Below are 20702 nucleotides of genomic sequence, written 5' to 3'. Positions count from 1 at the left end.
TTCTTCTGATTTAGTCTCTCTGACACGTTCTTCAAGAGTTTTCTTACACGTACTTGTGTTAGGATTACTTTTTTCACAAATTGGAGGGGGAAAAACCCTACCTGAAGAAAAAAAAAAATGTATGAAAATATGTGGGATTTACCTCCACACTGCCTTGTAAGGTCCAATTAATAGGCTACTATGCATATAATAACAATATAGGTAGGAGTAGCTGCAGTACGTTATGTATTTGTAACAGTGTTTCATCAGTCGCGCTTGTCTGCTACAGTAGGCTGTTATCCCTCGCTAGAGGCCGCCCTTTATGAAAGGAAAGTCCTTCACACGGCCCGGGTTCTTTCACGCCTGCTAAGTTGACTTTCATGTCGGCTGTTGCGTAGGATATATAAATGCGCGTCGATGTGAAGTACACATGCACATCGCAGCTCGGTCCTGTACTGTACTTCACAACGTACTTCAGCAGAGTAAACTATTGAGATTTTGAAAGGAAACCACGGACGCCGAAAAGTTGTTAAACCTTTACAGGAACTTTTCACTGGTGAAGCCAACGCTGGAAGTATGGACGATTTAGGTAAATTTCATACCGTGTCCTTTTCTCATCTCAGCCGTTTTCCATTCAGCATAGCGGAAAGTATGGGTTGAGAAAAAGTCATGTATTTCAAGGAAGCGGGGATTTCCTCCAAGATCTTGGGATAATCGACGGCTAAGAGATTTGTTTTAATATCTGATCTCAACAGACAAAAGTGTAGGCTAAACTACATTCAATAGCTTCGAATTTAACCCCGTTTATCCACTTTTCATGTCAGGTTTTTCATCTTTGAATGGAACAATGACAATGGTTAACTCTTGCATAAATGATTAACTTTATTTTAGATAACACTTTGGCATAAGTCTGTCCGATGATGTATCAACATCGTTTGTTTATATGGAAACGAGGTTCCAGCACCACCCATATTAATTGTCTTTACCCTCATAGGCCGCAAAGTTATCCGCGTTTTGTTTTGCACTAAAACGTTCGTCTCATTACAGTTCATATAGGTGCTTTGAAGTTGTCCACAGTAACACGGTACACTATAGCCTTTAGGTTCAGTGTTAGTCATGCCATGTTATCCAAACGTTCTAAATGGCGACACCAGCTCCATATAAGAAACACGTGAAATTACATGACAAATAGTGTATGTCTATCCCTCTTTAATTTTTATCATCACGCCCATTGTCGTTTCTTGTGTGTCAAATATGGAAAGGGAAAAGTCTGACTTGTTAGAGGCAATGAGGTGTAAGTATATGTTGTGCCTCCTTAACAGGCAGGATGGAAGCTCTCCCAAATGCTGTAATTAGCAGACTTGCTACCTGACTTGCTACCTTCTCATGGCATACCTGAGGTGAAAGTAAATAGTTATTATATAATTGTTGGGTGCCTACTTAGATGGTCCATGCTATCAGGGGACCCTGGTTTTGGGAATGACGTCCCATGGATCCCGACTAGCTGATCTCTTATTTGTAGTGGTAGTCCTATGGTGGAAGTAGTAGGCCTATTTTATGGGTCTCGTGACCCCTGTCCAAAGCCTAATGTTTAGAGTACATACTCAGACAGAGTAGCCACCTACAGACCTGGAGTAATATGGGTCTTCAAAAGAATAGAGCACTTTTTCACACGGAAATGCACCAGAGATATTTACACAAAGAAACACTTGGAACCGGCATACCTCAAATAGCCAAACCTGCAATATACCAACCTGCACCGTTCATACTTGCACACAGATCATATTCCATGGTTACATGCATCAGTGCATTTTAGGCACCAAGTGTCTGGTTGATCATGCTGGCGGATAGGTCACCCCCCAATGCCACCATTTACCCATCAGTCTATTTTCCGTGACAAGATAGCTGACCAGTCAACTGTTATAGTTCACTGACCCTTGACCTCTGGCACTACACTTAGAAATCAAAAAGTGTGTGTGTGTGTGTATGTATGTATGTATGTATGTATGTATGTATGTATGTATGTATGTATGTATGTGTGTGTTTATAGATTTCATCAGGTGGCCAATTCACTAAACCTTCCCAGATTAGAAAGTGTGTTATTGAATAAATGCAATTGCTTTCATCTTCATGCACAGAAGGGTGGTGGCATGTAGCCAAGAGGCTAGAGGCAGTCCAGCGACCAAAGCATGACTCTCTCTCCTGTGCTTTCAATTCCTCAGGATGTGGGCCAGCGTCTCAGTTGATTGAACTGATCAAGTGATACACATTTTCATTCTCTCTAAGAAAATGGACAATAAACTAATCTTCATAAAAAAATAGTCCAGTAGCTATTTGAATTAGCCTATGTTGAGTTTCAGCGATATGTTTTTGGCTTGTTTAAGTAGAGGGATGAGGAGCCATATTTTGAGCTTGGCCTGACCTGAGAATACCTCCAGGGCTCATTAGCCGCTCTGGCCCAGTGAAAGGACTGATTGTTAACTGAGGGAGAGCCTGCCGTCTCACTTAAGTCGGGAAGCCAGGCCTGAGGGAGGGGGAGAGGCTGCTGTGGAATGTCTAACATCATTGTTTGTCAGGGTCGAAGGCCAAATACTCACTGGGTCACGGCTCACCTCCTCCCACCACTCCGTTTCCACTGGCCCTGTAAATAAATAGAGGGCTCTTTACAAACAGGGACCCTCAGTCAGTCCTACTACGTCCTTCTAGTAAAACCCTATTCCCTGGTCTCTGCATGGATGATCTACTGCTGCATAACCCAATCATCCCATCCCCTCCTCTCTACCTGGCTCAGTGTACTACATATGTCCCCATTTCAAGGGGGGTTTCTGTAGTGCCGTGTGAGTAACCCTAGGTTAGACGAGACCTGTGAACGTTCCGGAGACTCCGACCCATCTCACGCTGCTCTGATCAGGTGGTGGCCAGGCCCAGAACCATTACTGATTTGGCTGCAGTGCAGCTGAGCCTTCATCCTGATGACTCTTTACCCACACAGTGCCAGTCAGTGTCAGATGGCCTATCTTACTGGTGTGTTGGATGTGTGAAGTCACCACTCTCCTCTCTGTAAATTCCTCAGGAGCCTGTGAAATTCAGACTCAGTGCTGGGGGAACACACAGATTGGCTGACTGACCCAGTGGGCTGAAGCAGCCTTCGGTTATGTTATGACTGGTCATCAGGATAGAGTGCAGTGTGTGGGTGGTGTGTAGGTTGGCAGCAGGTCAAGAGGACAACACTATAGGAGAGGCAATGTTGCAATCTGTTGAACAATGATCCTCTTTGAGGAGACGTGGACTGCATTAGTTGATTACCTTATAGAAAAATGAAAATATTCCCTAGTTCAAGAGAGGATGTTAAATGGGGTGATTCTAAATGTTTACCATGTTTTACCAGCCGCACTTTAAGTTAGACACATAGCCATCCTTACAACTTTGGCAGTTGATCCTTAATGAGATAATGTATTTCAGTGTGTCAGCAGTGAGGAAGTGTTCCAGGCTAGTCATCACCCCTAGGGACCTGTAGTGTTACTGACTGTATGCATACCACTCCAGTGTGTTTGAGTGGGCCTGCTTTCTGTACTAATGGGATGGTCTTCTCTGTAAATTAGTCCAGTCCTTGTGCTCTGTCCACACCCATCCTGTTCTGAGTCTGGGGAGGGGAGCTGCATGGCTGACCTCATCGCTTAGGCAACAGACCCTGCCTCACATCCCGAGGAAACGGAGAAGAAAACAATGAGCAGAATCAGCATTCAGGGGTTCAGGAAACGCAGCAGGAGATACAGGCTCTGCCACCGCTGTTAAGGATGTGTTTTTGACCAATAAAAGTCAGTCGTTGTCCCCTCTCCCTCGCCTTTATTTCCTAAGCTGTTTCCCTCTTGTCACTCTCTTCCCCCCTCTCACTCTGGCCTTGTTTCTTGGCTCTGAGAACAGTGTTGATTAAGTTCCTGATGGGTCAGATTAATGGAGCAGGAATCAGTTTGCGCTGGATTTTTCCCACATTACTCAGGCTGGGACACCCCAGGGCATGTTGTTCAAAGAGCTCAGTGTGGCTGTGGCACTCGGCTCTGTGGAGGTCTCCACAGGGCCGCAGTACAAGGAAGTTGGCTGGCTGTTTTTGGAGTTTGGTTGGTGTGATTCAGAGCTGAACATTGAGAAGAGAAACCAAACAGTCAATTCTTGATGTTTTCACACCCCTGCCCCCAACAGACGCTTACTCTGAATTCACAGTAGCTGCTCGATCTCACATCTGTTGGTGTGAGTTTGTCCTCATTTACATTTACGTCATTTAGCAGACGCTCTTATCCAGAGCGACTTACAAATTGGTGCATTCACCTTATGATATCCAGTGGAACAACCACTTTACAATAGTACATCTATATCTTTTTTTTTTGGGGGGGTTAGAAGGATTACTTAATCCTATCCCAGGTATTCCGAAGCGAATCTCTGTCCTCAGACAGTGTGACTGTCTGTGTCAGAATGGTCTTTAGATTTCGCTGTCGTCTGATTTACTGACTTGTAGGGAAGCGCTTTTATTTTGGTCCAGCGCTCTCTTCAGGGAGTGTCATCTTTCGGATATGGAGCTGCTTGGGCGGGTATTTTTAGTGATGTTTCTTTTGAAGCCACTGACCCGATCTTGCTTCAAGATCCTTCTGTCTTTCTCTGAAGCACCACACCACTCTGTCCCTGCTCCCTTCAGTATGTCTAAGCTCACTGTTCCCCCCCCCCCCCCTACTCTCTCTGTGGTGTAACCCCCCCGCCCCCTATTCTTCTCTGGTATCTCTCCCTCCACCCCTCTCTGGCCCCAGTCTCTCCTGATTGGTATAAATATCATGTTGGGTAGGCCCGTTGGGATAGTGTTTCTTCCTACATGTGGCTCTGGCCAGCTCTGCTCTCTGCCCCCCAGCTATTAACATGTGAGCTGTGAACCCTGGTGGCCCATCACTGTATCCAATGTGTCAGATGAAAAGATGAACTGGCCAGTCCGGGCTGCCTGCTGCCTGCCCGCCTGGGAAGCATGGCTCCCTGGGCCTGCCATGGGTAATAAAAACATTGGCATCTCTCTTATCCTGGACTCAAGTATATTGTACTTTTTGATCTGGCCCTATTGTTATTATCTAATTATAGCATAGTACTTTCATTGTTTTTAAACTGACAAATGTATTTATATTTTTTCTTCTCTTAGCTGGAAACATGTGGTTGTACAACTGATTGAATGATGGTTTCTGTCTGGCCAATCATATCCTGTATTACAAAACATTATACACTGAACAAAAATATAAATGCAACAATTTGAAATATTTTACTGAGTTACAGTTCATTATAAGAAAATCAGTCAATTTGAAATAAATTATGCCCTAAGCTATGGATGTCACATGACTGGGGATCCAGATATGCTTCTGTTGGTCACAGAACCAGTCAGTATCTGGTGTGACCACCATTTGCCTCATGCAGCACGACACATCTCCTTTGCATAGAGTTGATTGTGGAATGTTATCCCACTCCTCTTCAATGGCTGTGCGACGTTACTGGATATTGGTGGGAACTGGAACATGCTGTCATACACGTTGATCCAGAGCATCTCAAACATGCTCATGGGTGACATGTCTGGTGAGTATGCAGGAAAAACTGGGACGTTTCCAGCTTCCAGGAATTGTGTACAGATCCTTGCGACATGGGGCTGTGCATTTCCAGTTTCCAGGAATTGTGTACAGATCCTTGCGACATGGGGCTGTGCATTTCCAGCTTCCAGGAATTGTGTACAGATCCTTGCGACATGGGGCTGTGCATTTCCAGCTTCCTGGAATTGTGTACAGATCCTTGCGACATGGGGCTGTGCATTTCCAGCTTCCAGGAATTGTGTACAGATCCTTGCGACATGGGGCTGTGCATTTCCAGCTTCCAGGAATTGTGTACAGATCCTTGCGACATGGGGCTGTGCATTTCCAGCTTCCAGGAATTGTGTACAGATCCTTGCGACATGGGGCTGTGCATTTCCAGCTTCCAGGAATTGTGTACAGATCCTTGCGACATGGGGCTGTGCATTTCCAGCTTCCAGGAATTGTGTACAGATCCTTGCGACATGGGGCTGTGCATTTCCAGCTTCCAGGAATTGTGTACAGATCCTTGTGACATGGGGCTGTGCATTATCATGTTGAAACATGAGGTGATGGCGGCGGATGAATGGCATGACAATGGGCCTCAGGATCTTGTCGCGGAATCTCTGTGCATTCAAATTGCCATCGACGAAATGCAATTTTGTTCGTTGTTGGGTGGCTTATGTCTGCTCATACCATAACCCCAACTTCCCGTAAACGGGTTCTGACAGTTTGTGCAGAAACTCTTCGGTTGTGCAAACCCACAGTTTCATCAGCCGGATGTGGAGGTCCTGGCATGGCGTGGTTACACGTGGTCTGCAGTTGCTAGGCTGCTTGGACGTACTGCCAAATTCTCTATTACGACAGCTTTATAGTAGATAAATTAAGATTCAATTCTCTGGCAACAGCCCTGGTGGACCTTCCTGCAGTCGGCATGCCAATTGCACGCTCTCTCAAAACGTGGCATTGTGTTGTGACACAACTGCACAGTTTAGAGTGGCCTTTTATTGTCCCCAGCACAAGGTGCACCTTTGTAATGATCATGCTGTTTAATCCGCTTGTTATGCCAAACCTGGCAGGTGTATCGATTGTCTTGGTGAAGTAAAAATGCTCACTAACAGGGATGTAAACGAATGTATGCAGAACATTTGAGAGAAATAAGCTTTTTGTGCATATGGTACATTTCTGGGATCTTTTATTTTTCAGCTCATGAAACATGGGACTAACACTGCATTTTTATATTTTTGTTCAGTGTATTTTGTTTTCTTTTCATATTTTGCTACTTTTATAACTTTCAATAAATTCCCTTTTTTTTCCCGAAATCCCGGTTTGAGGTTTCCCGGAGTCAGGTGGGAACAAGCAAGAAATCCAGAATCCTCCAAACAGGATTTATGGAAAACCAGGGAATTCTTTCAAAGTTCCTGGAATTTTGCAACCCTATTACAAATCATCCCTCTTTTGACCTTGCCCTCCATCACATGCCTCCCCATCTCCTCTGCCACCCTCCTCTGTTTCCCTGGCTGCTTTCTCTCTGAGGCAGACAGTGGAATGTGTGGAATGCACCTTCCCGCCCATCAGATAAAGACTGCAGGGTTTTGGTACGGGCAGGAGGAGGGGGGCTACAGACTGCAGCAAGAATATACACGTACACCCACCACCCAAAGAATGCCCATACAGTATGCACACAACACTAGACTGTTGGCTTATGTTTGAACATCATGACTTTATATGAGACCCTTTTGTTGAAAGAATCACAACCGGAATGTATTGCTAATCTATTTAAGTCATTGAAGCTGCAATAAACAAAGTCAGGTGACTTGATCTCTTTTGCTAATGGCCTGCTTAGAATCCCCAAATGGCAGAATGAATGCGTTTCCCATAGAAGTGAGCTGTCTTATAATTGCATTTTTCTCAGAAGTAGTCAGGATTTGCTCTGAAAAGAGTGGACTTTACCCATCTCAAAGATGAATGTGTTACTTGGCTTACAGTACTTAGCTGTATTAAGAAGCAAAGGACCCCCTCCCCCCAACTCAAGCCACAGCCCCTTTGTCATCAACGTTTCAGACTCAACGCCGCCCTCCACAGGAGGGACAATCAACACAAATGAATGAATTTATTCCAGTGGCATTTCCTCCAGCACACTCCAGTAAACATTTATGTCAATGTAACCCTGGCCTAAAGCACTATACAGGAGTGTATTGCAGCAGACCTTTAGCTATGACTAAATATCCTCCACTCATTGCTCTTAGTTTAATTAACTATCCCTTTACAGCTTCTACTAGGTACACCCTTGAGTAGTCCATACATTACCCAAATATCCATTAAAGGCATGATTGAAACACTTAGATTTTGACTGGAATCTCCAACTGATCAGTACCACAGGGGTTGGCCAGGGTCAGATGTAGTAGCAGCGGGGGGAAGGGGGGGGTAAATCTAGTCATACTAAGAGAATCCCGGTCTGGCATACTGAGGAACTTGGCGGCGTGTCCATTCCTCTCAAAGTGGGTTGGTAAGGCTGGCCTGCACTGCCATGAGTAAGGTCGATGTTATTCTGTGTACTCTATACTGTATATCATACCTAGCTGGCTATGTGTGATTTAGTGTTTCAGTAATGACTTTCAGGGTTATTTATTATTAAAGGGGAAACCACACCATGAAAGATATTCACAAAAGAATGACCATTTGGAGAGAGGATAGTGATTTTCATTAGGCTTTATTGTAAGAGTGATGAAGTGAACTTTAAGACCTTTGTCGGCACCAGGTGCAGCTCGTTTTGGGCTGGTAGTTATAGTTCAGCACGTTTGCACTGACTTACTTGCTGAGAGTACAGCTTTAAATAGGTTTTGCTCCCATGTGGTTTAACATCTAGCTACTGGTTGGGGTCTCTGGTCTAAATGAACAGTGGGGGAAGTACTGTGGAAGGAAGTTGTGGTAGAGAATAGGTTCAAATAAAGTCAAGGTTCTATAGAGATTATTATTTATTTTTTTACGAGCTATAAACTTCAGTCGGTTAACAGAAGTAGACAGACATACATTTTTTTTCTTTATGAGAGAAAGGAAGCCCCGGGGTGAGTTGGAGGGAGAGGCTTCGAGTAAGGAATTGTAATAATATCCAGTGTCTGTTTCTGATTTTCCCCTGCCACCACACCCTTAGCAGATGGGACATTAGCTAGTCGTAGTCCTCTCTGTCTCATCTCAGTCCCTCTGTTTTGTATACGCAGTAACGCACTCACACATACTCTTGGGTCGTCAGGTGGCATACCGGGAGTAATAGTAAGGGGGGCATTTTGCCCAGTAAAGATTAAAATTTGCTCTGAACTATAACTCTCTAACTGTTAATGTCATCTTAGTTTCTTGCATGTGTGTTTTTGCTTTGTTTGACTTAAAGAAGATTTTGTGTGTGTGTGTGTGTGTGTGTGTGTATGACCTAAGATGGACCTTTTGACTGTGGTCTTAGGTGCAGTATGTATGATGCCCACTTGAATTTGACTATTGTGCTTCACCTCATGAAGTTGTTGTTGTAAAGTTGGGATCTTAGACTTTCTATTTATCAGATAATTTAGTTGAACCTATTTAATGTTCTCTAGGTCTTACGCTTGTTTACTTAAACTAGACTGAGGATTCCCTGTGCCATCATCCCAGTATGTGCAACATTTTAACAGGCTATTCTTAACTGACTGAGGAGGGATGGATGGATGGATGGAGTGGGTGATGTCAGGGTCTATTTTGTTCTGGTGTTCTAGGGGACACTAATGCTGTAGTGTACACTTGATTACCCTGGAGGAGATATGCTGTCTGTCTCATGCTCACACAAATCTTCTTGGAAAATAACATTTTTTTTCTGTTGAAGACAAATGGAACAACGGACAAGCCAAGACCGATAGCCAGGTACTTACTGACAGGAGCTATATATTTTTAGGGCCCAATAGAAAGATTTGATGGACGGGGGAGAGAATGTTAACCAGACATAGTGGGTTTAGGAATGACACTGGGGATTTGTGTGTCTGTGGCGCTATGCTGGTGGCCTAATCTTAGCTCCTGGTGCAGGACAGGACAGGACTACTGTGGAGGGGCCCTGGGGAGCTGGCCTTTTTTTGGAATGAGGCTGAGTGACCGGTTGGAATGAGGGACTGACTCATACACTTAGGAATTGTCAGTTTAGACACCCGCCACTTGGTAGACTCCAGCCTGAGAGCCCAATAAGCTGGGTGAAGAATGTGTAGGTCTCTACACACATTACTGGTGGTGGTGGGGGGGGGGTGTAAATCGAGACCGTTTCATATCACAATGTAATTTTTGCGCTGTACCTGCACCAAATCTCCAGTATTTTTGGTGGGATGCTGGCCCATGTTGACTCCAATGCTACCCACAGTTATCAAGTTGGCTGGATGTCCTTTGGGTGGTGGAATATTCTTGATACACATGGGAAACTGTTGAGCGTGAAAAACACAGCAGTGTTGCAGTTCTTGACACAAACCAGTGCACCTGGCATCTAATACCATACCCAGTTCAAAGGGATTTAAACCTTTTTGTCTTTCCTATTCACCCTCTGAATGGCACACATACACACACAGTGTCTCAAGGCTTAAAAATCGTTCTTTAACTTGTCTCCACCCCTTCATCTACGCTAATTGAAGTAGATTTAATAAGTGACATCAATTAGGGATCATGGCTTTCACCTGGCCAGTGTGTTGTGGAAAGAGCTGGTGTCCTTAATGTTTTGTACACTCAGTATAGTATGCAATATGTTTGGAACATCAAATCGCAATACATACCGTATTGTGATGTCTCTGGCATTTTTCACATTCTAACGGAGGCAACATAACTAAATCTGCAAACTATTGACATTCATACTAAGCATAGGAAAAGTTGTTGCATCTTGATCTTCTGTGAATGATTGTTCTGGAAAGAATAGTGTTCGAGTGACGACCCAATGTCTGCCCTCCCCTCGTGATGTCACGATACTGTGGCAGCATTAGGGTTTGTATTTCTGTCAGATATTTAGGAGTGTCAGAGCTCTAAACTGTGTCTAACCATGGAAGCATTTCTTACCACCTCAGACGCTTTGTTGGCGGACCTGGAATCCACAACATCCCATATTTCCAAGCGGCCTGTGTTCCTGTCTGAGGAAACCCCCTACTCTTTCCCCACTGGGGGAAACTCCTACCAGGATGTGTCAGCCCCTCCCCCGGTGCCGCCCCCTCCCTCCGCTGAGGCTCTGAATGGCTCTGTGATCGACTCCCTCCACTCCTCCCAACAGGTCAGTCACACGTCAGACTCACACTCACGCATATCATTCAGTAAATGGCTTTTCAAGACTGAATTGAGTGACTGTTCTCTTCTCTGCAGTCCTTGGGTTCAGCTCCGAAGAGCTCATGGTCCAGGGACAGTAGCAGCCCACCCCTGTCCCACATTGAAGAGGACCATGTCTACAGGTAGAAGGAAGGGCCATAGGAACAGATCCTTAGGAAGGGACTTCCACTGGGAGACTACTAGACCGTCTGTCACTCTGTTTGTTTTACACTTTACACACAATTGACATCCGTTGTCTCTCTGCCTCTGTCAGTTTCCCCAACAAACAGAAGTCTGCTGACCCATCTGCAGCTGCCATGAGCTCCGCGCTAGGCAGTAACCTGTCAGAGCTAGACCGGCTGCTCCTGGAGCTCAATGCTGTCCAGCAGAACTCTCCCTCTTTCCCCACCACAGGTAGACAGACAGCGAACCACATCCTACAGAAATATTCACTAGGTTTTGCTGTTTATATTACCAAAGTGGTACTTACCTCTGCCATCAACTGTGCAATAGGTGGTTTTGTTCTTGCAGTATGTGTTTACGGCATGTTACTGTGATGATGAACGATGTCCCGCTGACCTCTCTACCCACAGAGGAAACCGCCCCACCCCTGCCATCCTGCAGTATTACCAACTATGTGCAGCAAAACGGGGGGCCCCCTGACATCATGGTGAGCCCTCCCGTTCAGGAGAAGCCCAAACAGAATGGGACCAGGGCGGTGGAGGATGGCCGGCCCACAGTGGAGAGTCTGCTGGATGAGCTGGAGGGTTCTGTACCCAATCCCAGGTCAGGATATTGGCAGTTACTCCTACTCAAGAGTCACAGATGGACAAGGATGAGTTTGTCATAACTTTGAATTATAGGATATGTGCGAACTAGCAATGAGCTTATGGTAATAATCTACTGTAGCCTGGATTGTGGTGCTCTATCTGATCACATGCAATGATTGTATGAATAATAACTTGTTTCAGGGGGTCCAGGTTGGATTGTGTTTGATCATGTGCTTTGTTTGTGTATTCTGCATCCCCAGCCCCTCTGTTCTTCACAGTGAGTTGGACTCTCCCTCTCAGCAGCAGGCCAGAATCTCAGCATCCTGTGCTACACGCGAGCTTGACGAGCTCATGGCCTCCCTGTCCGACTTCAAGGTGCACAGCAGTGTGTGTGTGTTGACAGGACTTACACTTGTTCTTTTATGAAAGAAATCCTTTATTAGATTCCTTAAATTCTATATTTTCTGATCTGATTATTTCTTTTTATCTTCCTGCTCTTGTGGTGTCCTTTTCCTCTCCTGCCTGTCCTGTCCTGTTCTTGGCTCCTTGGGGTCTATGAACCTTTTGATCCACAGCTGGATCAAGCAGAAATCTCCCCCAGCAGCACTCTGGAGGCCCATCCTCATCCACGTACCCCCTCCTCCCCTGTTGCAGCTGCCCCTTCCCCCCTCCTTCCCTCTCAACCTGCCTGCGACTCCCCTCTCTTCTCACTGCCTGACTGGGAGCTGCACATAGAGGAGGAAGGTGGGGGGGCAGTGTCCTCTCCACATCCCTCATTATCAAGCCCTCCCCCAGCAACTGTAACCTTCCAGAGCCCTCTGTTCTTTGCAGAGAGTGAACCAGCAGCCTTCATCGACGTCTCTGCCACCATGCTGTCCTCTCATCAGAAGTCCTTGGTAGTCCTCAACCACGCCAAACCTTCACCTAGCACAGACCCCAGTCCTCCCAATGCTGCTAAACCATCACTCACCTCAGCCAGCACCACGCTAGACCAGAACCCCTTAAAATCCCCTAGTCCCTCTCTGGAACGTGGCATAACTCCTCCCTCTGTTACCAAAAGCCCCAGTCCCCTAACTGACATGGATCTAAGTTTATCTACTCCAACTACTACTAAGAGCCTTAGTCCTGTTCCTTTCTCTTACTCCAAGTCCCCTACTCCTCTCACTGCTTCGAAAGCCCCCTCACCATCTCTGGTCACATATCCCAAGGCTCCCCCTCCCCCAGCTCTCACTAGCCCCATGATCTCAAGGAGAGTGCTGGAGCCAGTCCCTGCAGCTGAGCCCTCTCTGGATGAAGCCCTGGATAAGCTGCTGGCCATGGGTTTCGCCAAGATTGAGAACGATAGAGTCCCTATGGAGGCACCTCGGCTGAAGCAGGAGGTGGTGCATGAGAAGAGCATCATGCCCTTAGACAGAAGGGAGGTGCAGCCGGACACCACCGGAAGTACCCGGGACGGGGCAAGAACCTGGGACGAGGCAAGTACCCATGAAGGGACATTTACCCGGGATGGGTCAGTAATAAGTGGACATGTTGATGGGTATAGGGAGCTCATGGATTGGGCTGATGTGGAGCTGAACATGTGTCTCCAAGATGGACTGGATGGTGGTATGACTCCTAATACAGAGAGACCTTATACAGATGGGAGCTTGACCCCGATGACTGAGGCCAGCTGGATGGATGAGTCCCTGGATGGCTCTTCCTGCCCTGGGACTCCTGATGCTTCCCTGGACCTGCCTCTGCTGCAGCATGCCACTGTGGACAGGGTCTCAGCATCTGGACATGTATGGGACTGCCCTCGCCGCCACACTGTTTTGGATCTGCACAAACACACACAGAAACAACAGTCAGGGTTGGGTAGGTTACTTTCGAAATGTAATCTATTAGTTACTACTTGCCTATCCAAAATTGTAATCAGTAACATAATCTGATACTTTTGGATTACTTTGCCCTTAAGAGGCATTAGAAGACAAAGGATTCTTCCAAAAGCATTTGGTGTGTCATCGTAGTCGTCTCCAGGCTTGCTCACGTGGAACAAAATTAAACTAGCACCTTTTTTCAATCCCGACTTGAAAACAGAAAGGTGTCCGTTTTATTGCAAACATCCTTTCTAAATTTAAACATTATCAAGTTTTTTTTAAAGTATCTGTAATCTAATTACAATATTTTTGCTGATAACGTAACTGATTCTGGGTTTTTTGTAATCCGATTACATGTAACTAGCTACTCCCCAACCCTGGTCAGCGTTAAATGTTATTCATACAATAGCATAACCGTTTTCTGCCATCTCAGAAAGCTGGTTGTTTTGATACCAAAACATCTGTTATTTTTGTTGTTGTTGAGATAATGTCATTACAATCTGCACACCAGGATGTTTGCTGCTACTGCATAGTGGCTAATTGTTCACTGCCTGGCTGTGTCCTTTGTTGGCATGTTATTCTTTTAAACCACACAATTTGTGACCACATCCTAGACTACCTCATTTGTTGCACCAGTGTGGCATGACGCCCCCATCTTGCACAACTATGTTCTGCTAAATGGTCAGGGAGCAGATGGGGTCTGCGCATGTGAGACCACATGAGTGTGACTGACACATTCCTTTGGATGACTTTACCCACTGCTGCTACACACGCTTGAGGAGGTTGCTGCTTTTGGCTTTGAGTGAACTGGAATGGTGCTTGATCTGAATGGACTGCTTCCTCTGAACTGAACCACTCACCTGGCCTGCGGTATTGTAACTGGATCACAGTGGATTCCTGATGCTCGTTCTCCTTCTAGCTTAAATCAGTGATTAGGCGCACCAAGGAGACCTCCAACGTACACCCCATGTACCGAGAGGGTCACCCCCGGAGGGGGCGGGTGGGCCCCATCATTGTCAACAAGAGCAGCTCCCAGGACCGCCTCATAGAGGAGCTGCAGGGGAAGCTGGGGATTGGTCGATTGGCTGACTGCCGGCGTAAGCAGCCGGACGATTGGCTCACTGAGGGCATCATCGTCATGTCCAAGCCACAGCGCTTTCGTGGCGACGGGGCCGCGAACGAGGTGGACAAGGTTGGCCTGGATACGATCACAACAGGCTCCCACCATCCCAGATACTATTGCACATTTCTCATACATTTTACTCAAATTTTACTTCACTTTCAGTTCTTTACCTTTCATTTTGTCTTTCTTTCTGGTTGTCCCTGTCTCTTCTTCTCCTCAGATCATTATTCCCCCAGAGTCCCCTCTACCTCAGAGGGTCATTTACCCACCCCAGTCTCCCACAGCGCCTCGTCACCCTCCGATTATAGAAAAACCCAGTAGACCCCCACCTATGCAGCGGACCCCTGCTCCTCTACCTCCTACGCCTCCCCCCTGCCCCCCTCCTCCACCCCAGGAACCCATCCCTCCCCCACCTATGAAGCAGACCCCTGCCCCTCCCCCCTGCCCCCCTCCTCCACCCCAGGAACCCATCCCTCCCCCACCTATGAAGCAGACCCCTGCCCCTCCCCCCTGCCCCCCTCCTCCACCCCAGGAACCCATCCCTCCCCCACCTATGAAGCAGACCCCTGCTCCTCTACCTCCCCCACCTCCACTTGTACAACCTCCATCCCCACCTGTCCCAGTATGGCAGGACCCTGCCCCAAAGCCAGCGCCCTGTCCACCAGTGCAGCCTGCACCACCTCCCCCCAAAGTCCTGGTGTCCGTTGGCTGTCAAACCGAATACGACCCAATCTTACCTCCAATGCAGGCATGGCTCTCTCTCTCTACCTTTTCTATTTCTATAACAGAACGCCTTCTCTCTTTCTCACTGGCTTCAGTTTCCTTCATTAAACCCACTGTTTAATTATTTGTACAGATGTATTTTTATGAGAGAATGCACTGTGCTCTGGTGTCCATCCTATCCTCTCGCCCTCCATCTTTTGACAGATCATGGCCCAGGGGAAAGGTGGCCCTGGAGGCCCCCCAACGCAGGTCAACAAGCTGGACAACATGCTCGGCAGCCTGCAGTCTGACCTCCATAAACTGGGTGTGCAGACTGTGGCCAAGGGAGTGTGTGGGGCCTGCTGTAAACCCATCGTGGGACAGGTAAGGGGCTTGGGTGGGCCTGAGATTAGGCTTGGGTGGGCCTGAGATTAGGCTTGGGTGGGCCTGAGATTAGGGTTGGGTGGGCCTGAGATTAGGCTTGGGTGGGCCTGAGATTAGGCTTGGGTGGCCTTTCTAAGATCATGGTCTCTCATTACATTACATTTAATTGGTAAGCTTTGTTGGCATGGTTAATTTACATAAATTGTCGATTTTGTGTGTCCAGGTGGTGACTGCCATGGGGCGCACGTGGCACCCGGAGCACTTTGTGTGTACCCACTGTCAGGAGGAGATAGGTTCCAGAAACTTCTTTGAGCGTGACGGAGCGCCCTACTGCGAGAAGGACTACCACAACCTGTTCTCCCCACGCTGCCACTACTGCAACGGACCTATTCTGGATGTAAGTAAACACCATATACTACAAAAATAACTATTACAACTAAGGCAGTGGACAGATGGTGTAGCAGTGAGTAACTGTTCCAATGTTCATGTTTACAGAAAGTTGTGACTGCGTTGGACAGGACATGGCATCCTGAGCATTTCTTCTGTGCTCAGTGTGGATCATTCTTTGGCCCAGAGGGTGAGTTTGACCTATTCTTGGAGCTCACTTGTAATGACCAGTTTTATAGTGAGGTGCAGAACTCATGATCTGTGTCTCTTGAAGGCTTCCATGAGAAGGATGGGAAGGCGTACTGTAGGAAGGACTACTTTGACATGTTTGCGCCTAAATGTGGCGGCTGTGCCCGAGCCATCCTGGAGAACTACATCTCTGCACTGAACTCCCTTTGGCATCCAGAGTGCTTTGTCTGCAGGGTCTGTATTCTGCCTTATTCCCTTTACATAAGGGCATTCATGTTGTTATTAGTCCTGACTCGTGTACTTACTCATTACTCCCTGTTTGTGTATGCAGGAGTGCTTCACCCCATTTGTGAACGGGAGTTTCTTTGAGCATGATGGGCAGCCCTACTGTGAGGTTCACTACCACGAGCGCCGCGGCTCCCTCTGCTCTGGCTGCCAGAAGCCCATTACGGGCCGCTGCATCACGGCCATGGCCAAGAAGTTCCACCCTGAGCACTTTGTCTGTGCCTTCTGCCTCAAGCAGCTCAACAAGGGCACCTTCAAGGAGCAGAATGACAAGCCCTACTGCCAGGGCTGCTTTGTGAAACTCTTCAGTTAAGGAGTAGATTGTCTATGCCTGGAGATTTGTGTGTGTGTATGGGGGAAGTGTCTGTGTAGCTCAGGTAGTGTGTGTGCGAATCAGATTGAGTCTGTTTGAGTGCATTTTCTGTACTCTGATGGTGTGTGTAGTTCCAGCATTCTTCTATCAGCCCCTGAAGTGTTATGGACATCCATATCAGGTCTAGGCCTGTCTGCACTCTCTGATGCTCAGACTATCGTATGATTTCAAGCCCAAATAGTTTTGCTTTTGTAAGGAATATACGTACATGGACTAGTGTGTGAGGTTGCTGCTCACTGGTTGAGTGTGTCTTCTGAAACCATTTGAAAGGTGTCATGTTAGAGGGAGCAGTTGACCTGTCGTGTTTTTTTTATCATTTGTATTTGTTTTTTCAAATGCTCAAGCAAAGGCCTTGGTGATATTTCTTTCTCTTTTCCTGTCTGAGTAACTGAGGACAGATGGTTAAAATGGTCATTGTAGCATTGACTGCCAGAAGGCTGTGGGTCAGTCATTATTTTAGTACTTGTGACGCAGACAGTTGTCATCAGACCCCTTCAGCCTTGTGACGCACAATCATTAAACCCCCCCCTCCCAAACAAGCATTTGTTGCCTTTGACAAACATACTAATGCTGACATGTTACACTTTTGATTTTATGTATTTGAACGTTTCTATAAAATGTATGTGAGATTAATTTACAACAAATAATATTTGACTCCCTTTTAATGTTTGGAAAAATAGGAGTCTCATAATGCAACAGATTGGTAATATTGTAACTTTGCCACCGCCAATGCCTACCCAGTCCTTTTTAGAGCTTAAACCTTAGCTGGACTGGTTTAGGAGTTGTCTTCTGTTCAGAAACGGCTCATGCAGTATAAAAGAGCATGCCATGATAAACGTTAGAATGTATTCTGCATACAGAAGACAGTTACATTTTACTGTGAGAATATTGTGTACATTGTATACAAAGTGCTGGTCAGTTAATATTTTTAATAACCACTCGTTAAGAGAAATCCTCTAAGACATTTCATAGCAGAGATACTTCTAAACGTTTAATGTCCTTAAAGTTACTGTGCATTGTATTCCACTTTTTAATTAAATAAATACTGCACAAGGTGAAGCCCTCATGTAAGTACACACAGCTTAAATGCAAACAATACTGTATGCAACTGTAAACATTGTATGGTGAACTCAACAACCCCTTGATTCTATCCAAGTTACGCTTTCAAGGAAAATGCCTATTTTTTGTGCCAATATATCAATGCAATGTATTTTACACTGGGGAGACCAGCAAGGTAGCCTACTGTTTATAGACTGTGATTCCTGGACTATCTCTTCAGAGCTCTGTCAGTGAGTCCACTGGATAATGTGTTGATATTGGTCTAACTCTCTAAAGCTATGGAGGAAATGGCTTATTTAGAGAAGCATCTGAGTTGCATCTACTGTACACCAGCTGGGTTTGTGGGCTTGTAGTTTTATCATGTAATGGTTGCATTACATACTTTTATTGGACCTGTATATTGTTCAGGGATTTACACCCAGAGCCTTTCTGTTTTTATTTAGAAAATCATTTAGCCATTTGTCTACACAGAATTGTTGTAGAAGGCTATTATTTAATCAAAGCAACTTTTTTTCCCCCCTCCTTTCATTTGAAATGTCACAGTACTGAATACTGATCCAACTCATTTCATATAGGCTATACTCAAATAAAATCTGTTTTTGGTACCAAAGTGTGTCTTTGTGATCATGTTTACCTTTCAAGACCCTGTAGCAACTGCTATAGTAATAAATGCTGATAATGTAGTAAATATGCATAACAAATGTTTTTATGCATAATGTGATTATTACATGATGTCTTTTTATAATGGTGTAATAACGTAAACCAATAATGTAACACCATAAAACCACTTTATTTAATGGCATGCCTATTAAAGGCGTCGGAATGCTTCGGTTCGGCCGCCTAGCCGAACTCTGCTAAGCGAATTTAACAAGTTTGCTCGTTAAAAGACCTTCGTTTGGAAAATCTAGAAAAATAATCTGCAATCGTACCATTTGTCCACCTTGAGATTCTGTAGCCAGCAGTCAGAATGCCTCAATAGTCAAAATGTATCAAAGAACTCAAATCGGCCATTAACTTTGACATTTTTGCCAAGGGGACAATAGTCGCGCAATTTTACATTACGATGTTTGGTGCAGTATTTCTCAAGTTAAAAAAAACACTTCATTGAAGGATCCCTACTGTTGACCAATCACCGACGAAGGGGCGCAGACTTCAGTTTGCCTCGAGGGGAAAAAATGGCGTGTGCACAATCAGCCACCCCCAAAAAACATTGCCGAAGACAAACTAACAACGTCTTTATATCATAAAGTGTTTCGGATGGGAAACATGCGGACGCTATGAAGTGTCACACTTGAACTATTTGCATCCATTGCCACAACAGACTTGGAGGGGGGATACTATTGCAAATATCCAGTGTAGTAAGAGAAAATAAACTCAATTTGAAGACCCACCTTGCAGTCATGTGATTAGCCAAATTCTAATCACACAAATAGGAGTTTCCCTCCTTATAACGGGCCAATTTGCCTTACAGAGTGGAGATGGAACCAGACTCGTGTAGCCCCGCCCGCAACGGCTGACGTTTCCACAACATCACCCCTATGACCGCCAGAGAGGGGTATGGTTAAAAATGATCCATTATATTGACAAGATGGTCGAGTGACCACTCTAACAAACCGGGAACTAGACAAAACCTCCAGGGGACCATGATACAATGTCCAAAACACTTTAGGTGACCCTTTTGTGACGCTCAGGGGATGTCCTAACGACTCATTTTTGTTTGCAGGGTTATATGAACAACAAAAATTGCATGCCCAGGCACAAACTCTCTCACTCCCTAATTTAGACAGACTGATTGACAATCACTGATTGACTGGGGTTGTGGGTCTTACTGCTAAAGTCAGGTTTAGAGCTAGGATTCAGGAACGTGGTTTGGTGTGTAGTCAGCTATTACTGAAGCATGACACTTGATATGCACAAAAAAAAGTGAATATTACATTTGTTTAAGTTACACTATTCAAGGAAAAAAGTTACCCATTTCAGAATGTAATAATCAACACAATGTAATCATTATTACATTATGTGCAAAAGTGTTATGTTATCTGTTTAGCAAATGTATTACATTATTGGCAATTTATTACATTATCAGCATTTATTACATTATAAATGCAAAAGTTATTACTTTATTAGTAGCTATTACTAATAAAGTGGCGCAGCGGTCTAATGCACTGCATCTCAGTGCTAAAGGCGCCACTACAGACCCTGGTTTGAATCCAGGCTGTATCACAACCTGCCGTGATTGGGAGTCCCATAGGGCGGCGCACAATTGGCCCAGCGTCGTCCGGGTTAGGGTATGGCCGGGGTAGGCCGTCATTGTAAATAATAATTTATTTTTAACTGACTTGCCCTAAAATTACATTATCAGCTGCTACTGATATTTTTGCCTTTTTATAATATCTGGGTGATTCTGCAATTTCGGGCACTTTGGCCCTGCAAGCTTTCAGAAAAGAAAACATATTGAAACACCATTTTACCAGTATTATAATTATCTTTGATTTGCCTAGAAATAATATCTGATAATGCCTGCGATCGTACTATTCAGAAATGTATATATTCTCAGATAGCCAAAGACAAATGTACTTTCCATCACGCCATTAAACATTAATTTTTGTTAAAAATGAAATATCATACAATTAATTTATAACATATTTATTATACGTGTACATTAACTTGTAATGAATATTATTTTCAGTGATTTGTTTTCCTACTATTAATAAT

At 45.3% G+C, this 20702-nt stretch overlaps 1 protein-coding gene across 6 annotated transcripts; it reads left to right on the top strand.

Annotated features, from left to right (window-relative positions):
* The first annotated feature begins 296 nt into the window (after nt 1–296).
* On the top strand, nt 297–18597 carry LOC106579946 (paxillin). 6 transcript variants are annotated; one of them, XM_045703046.1, is made up of 14 exons: nt 297–568; nt 10628–10827; nt 10917–11002; nt 11134–11273; nt 11453–11645; nt 11890–12004; nt 12205–13410; nt 14405–14677; nt 14829–15356; nt 15536–15694; nt 15918–16091; nt 16190–16271; nt 16356–16504; nt 16602–18597. In XM_045703046.1, the coding sequence occupies exons 1-14, from the start codon at nt 556–558 to the stop codon at nt 16866–16868; spliced, it is 3585 nt and encodes a 1194-aa protein (XP_045559002.1). In that variant the 5' UTR covers nt 297–555; the 3' UTR covers nt 16869–18597. The 6 variants fall into 6 exon arrangements, with proteins under 6 accessions (XP_045559002.1, XP_045559004.1, XP_014015847.2 ...); XM_014160372.2 differs by lacking the exon at nt 297–568 and adding an exon at nt 4856–5010; XM_045703047.1 differs by lacking the exons at nt 297–568; nt 14829–15356 and adding an exon at nt 4869–5010.
* The last annotated feature ends 2105 nt before the right edge of the window (nt 18598–20702 follow it).

This window comes from Salmo salar, chromosome ssa20 (genome assembly GCF_905237065.1).
Source record: "Salmo salar chromosome ssa20, Ssal_v3.1, whole genome shotgun sequence".
In the NCBI taxonomy this organism is placed as follows: Eukaryota; Metazoa; Chordata; class Actinopteri; order Salmoniformes; family Salmonidae; genus Salmo; species Salmo salar.
This window is presented reverse-complemented; position numbering and strand designations above follow the sequence as displayed.

Bases quoted from the DNA above. Each gene is read 5' to 3' on its own strand.
- LOC106579946 (XM_014160372.2), top strand. From the start codon at position 4,941: ATGAACTGGCCAGTCCGGGCTGCCTGCTGCCTGCCCGCCTGGGAAGCA. The intron at 15,357-15,535 runs GCATGGCTCTCT...ATCTTTTGACAG, and splicing joins CAATCTTACCTCCAATGCAG to ATCATGGCCCAGGGGAAAGG. The intron at 16,505-16,601 runs GTCTGTATTCTG...TTGTGTATGCAG, and splicing joins CAGAGTGCTTTGTCTGCAGG to GAGTGCTTCACCCCATTTGT.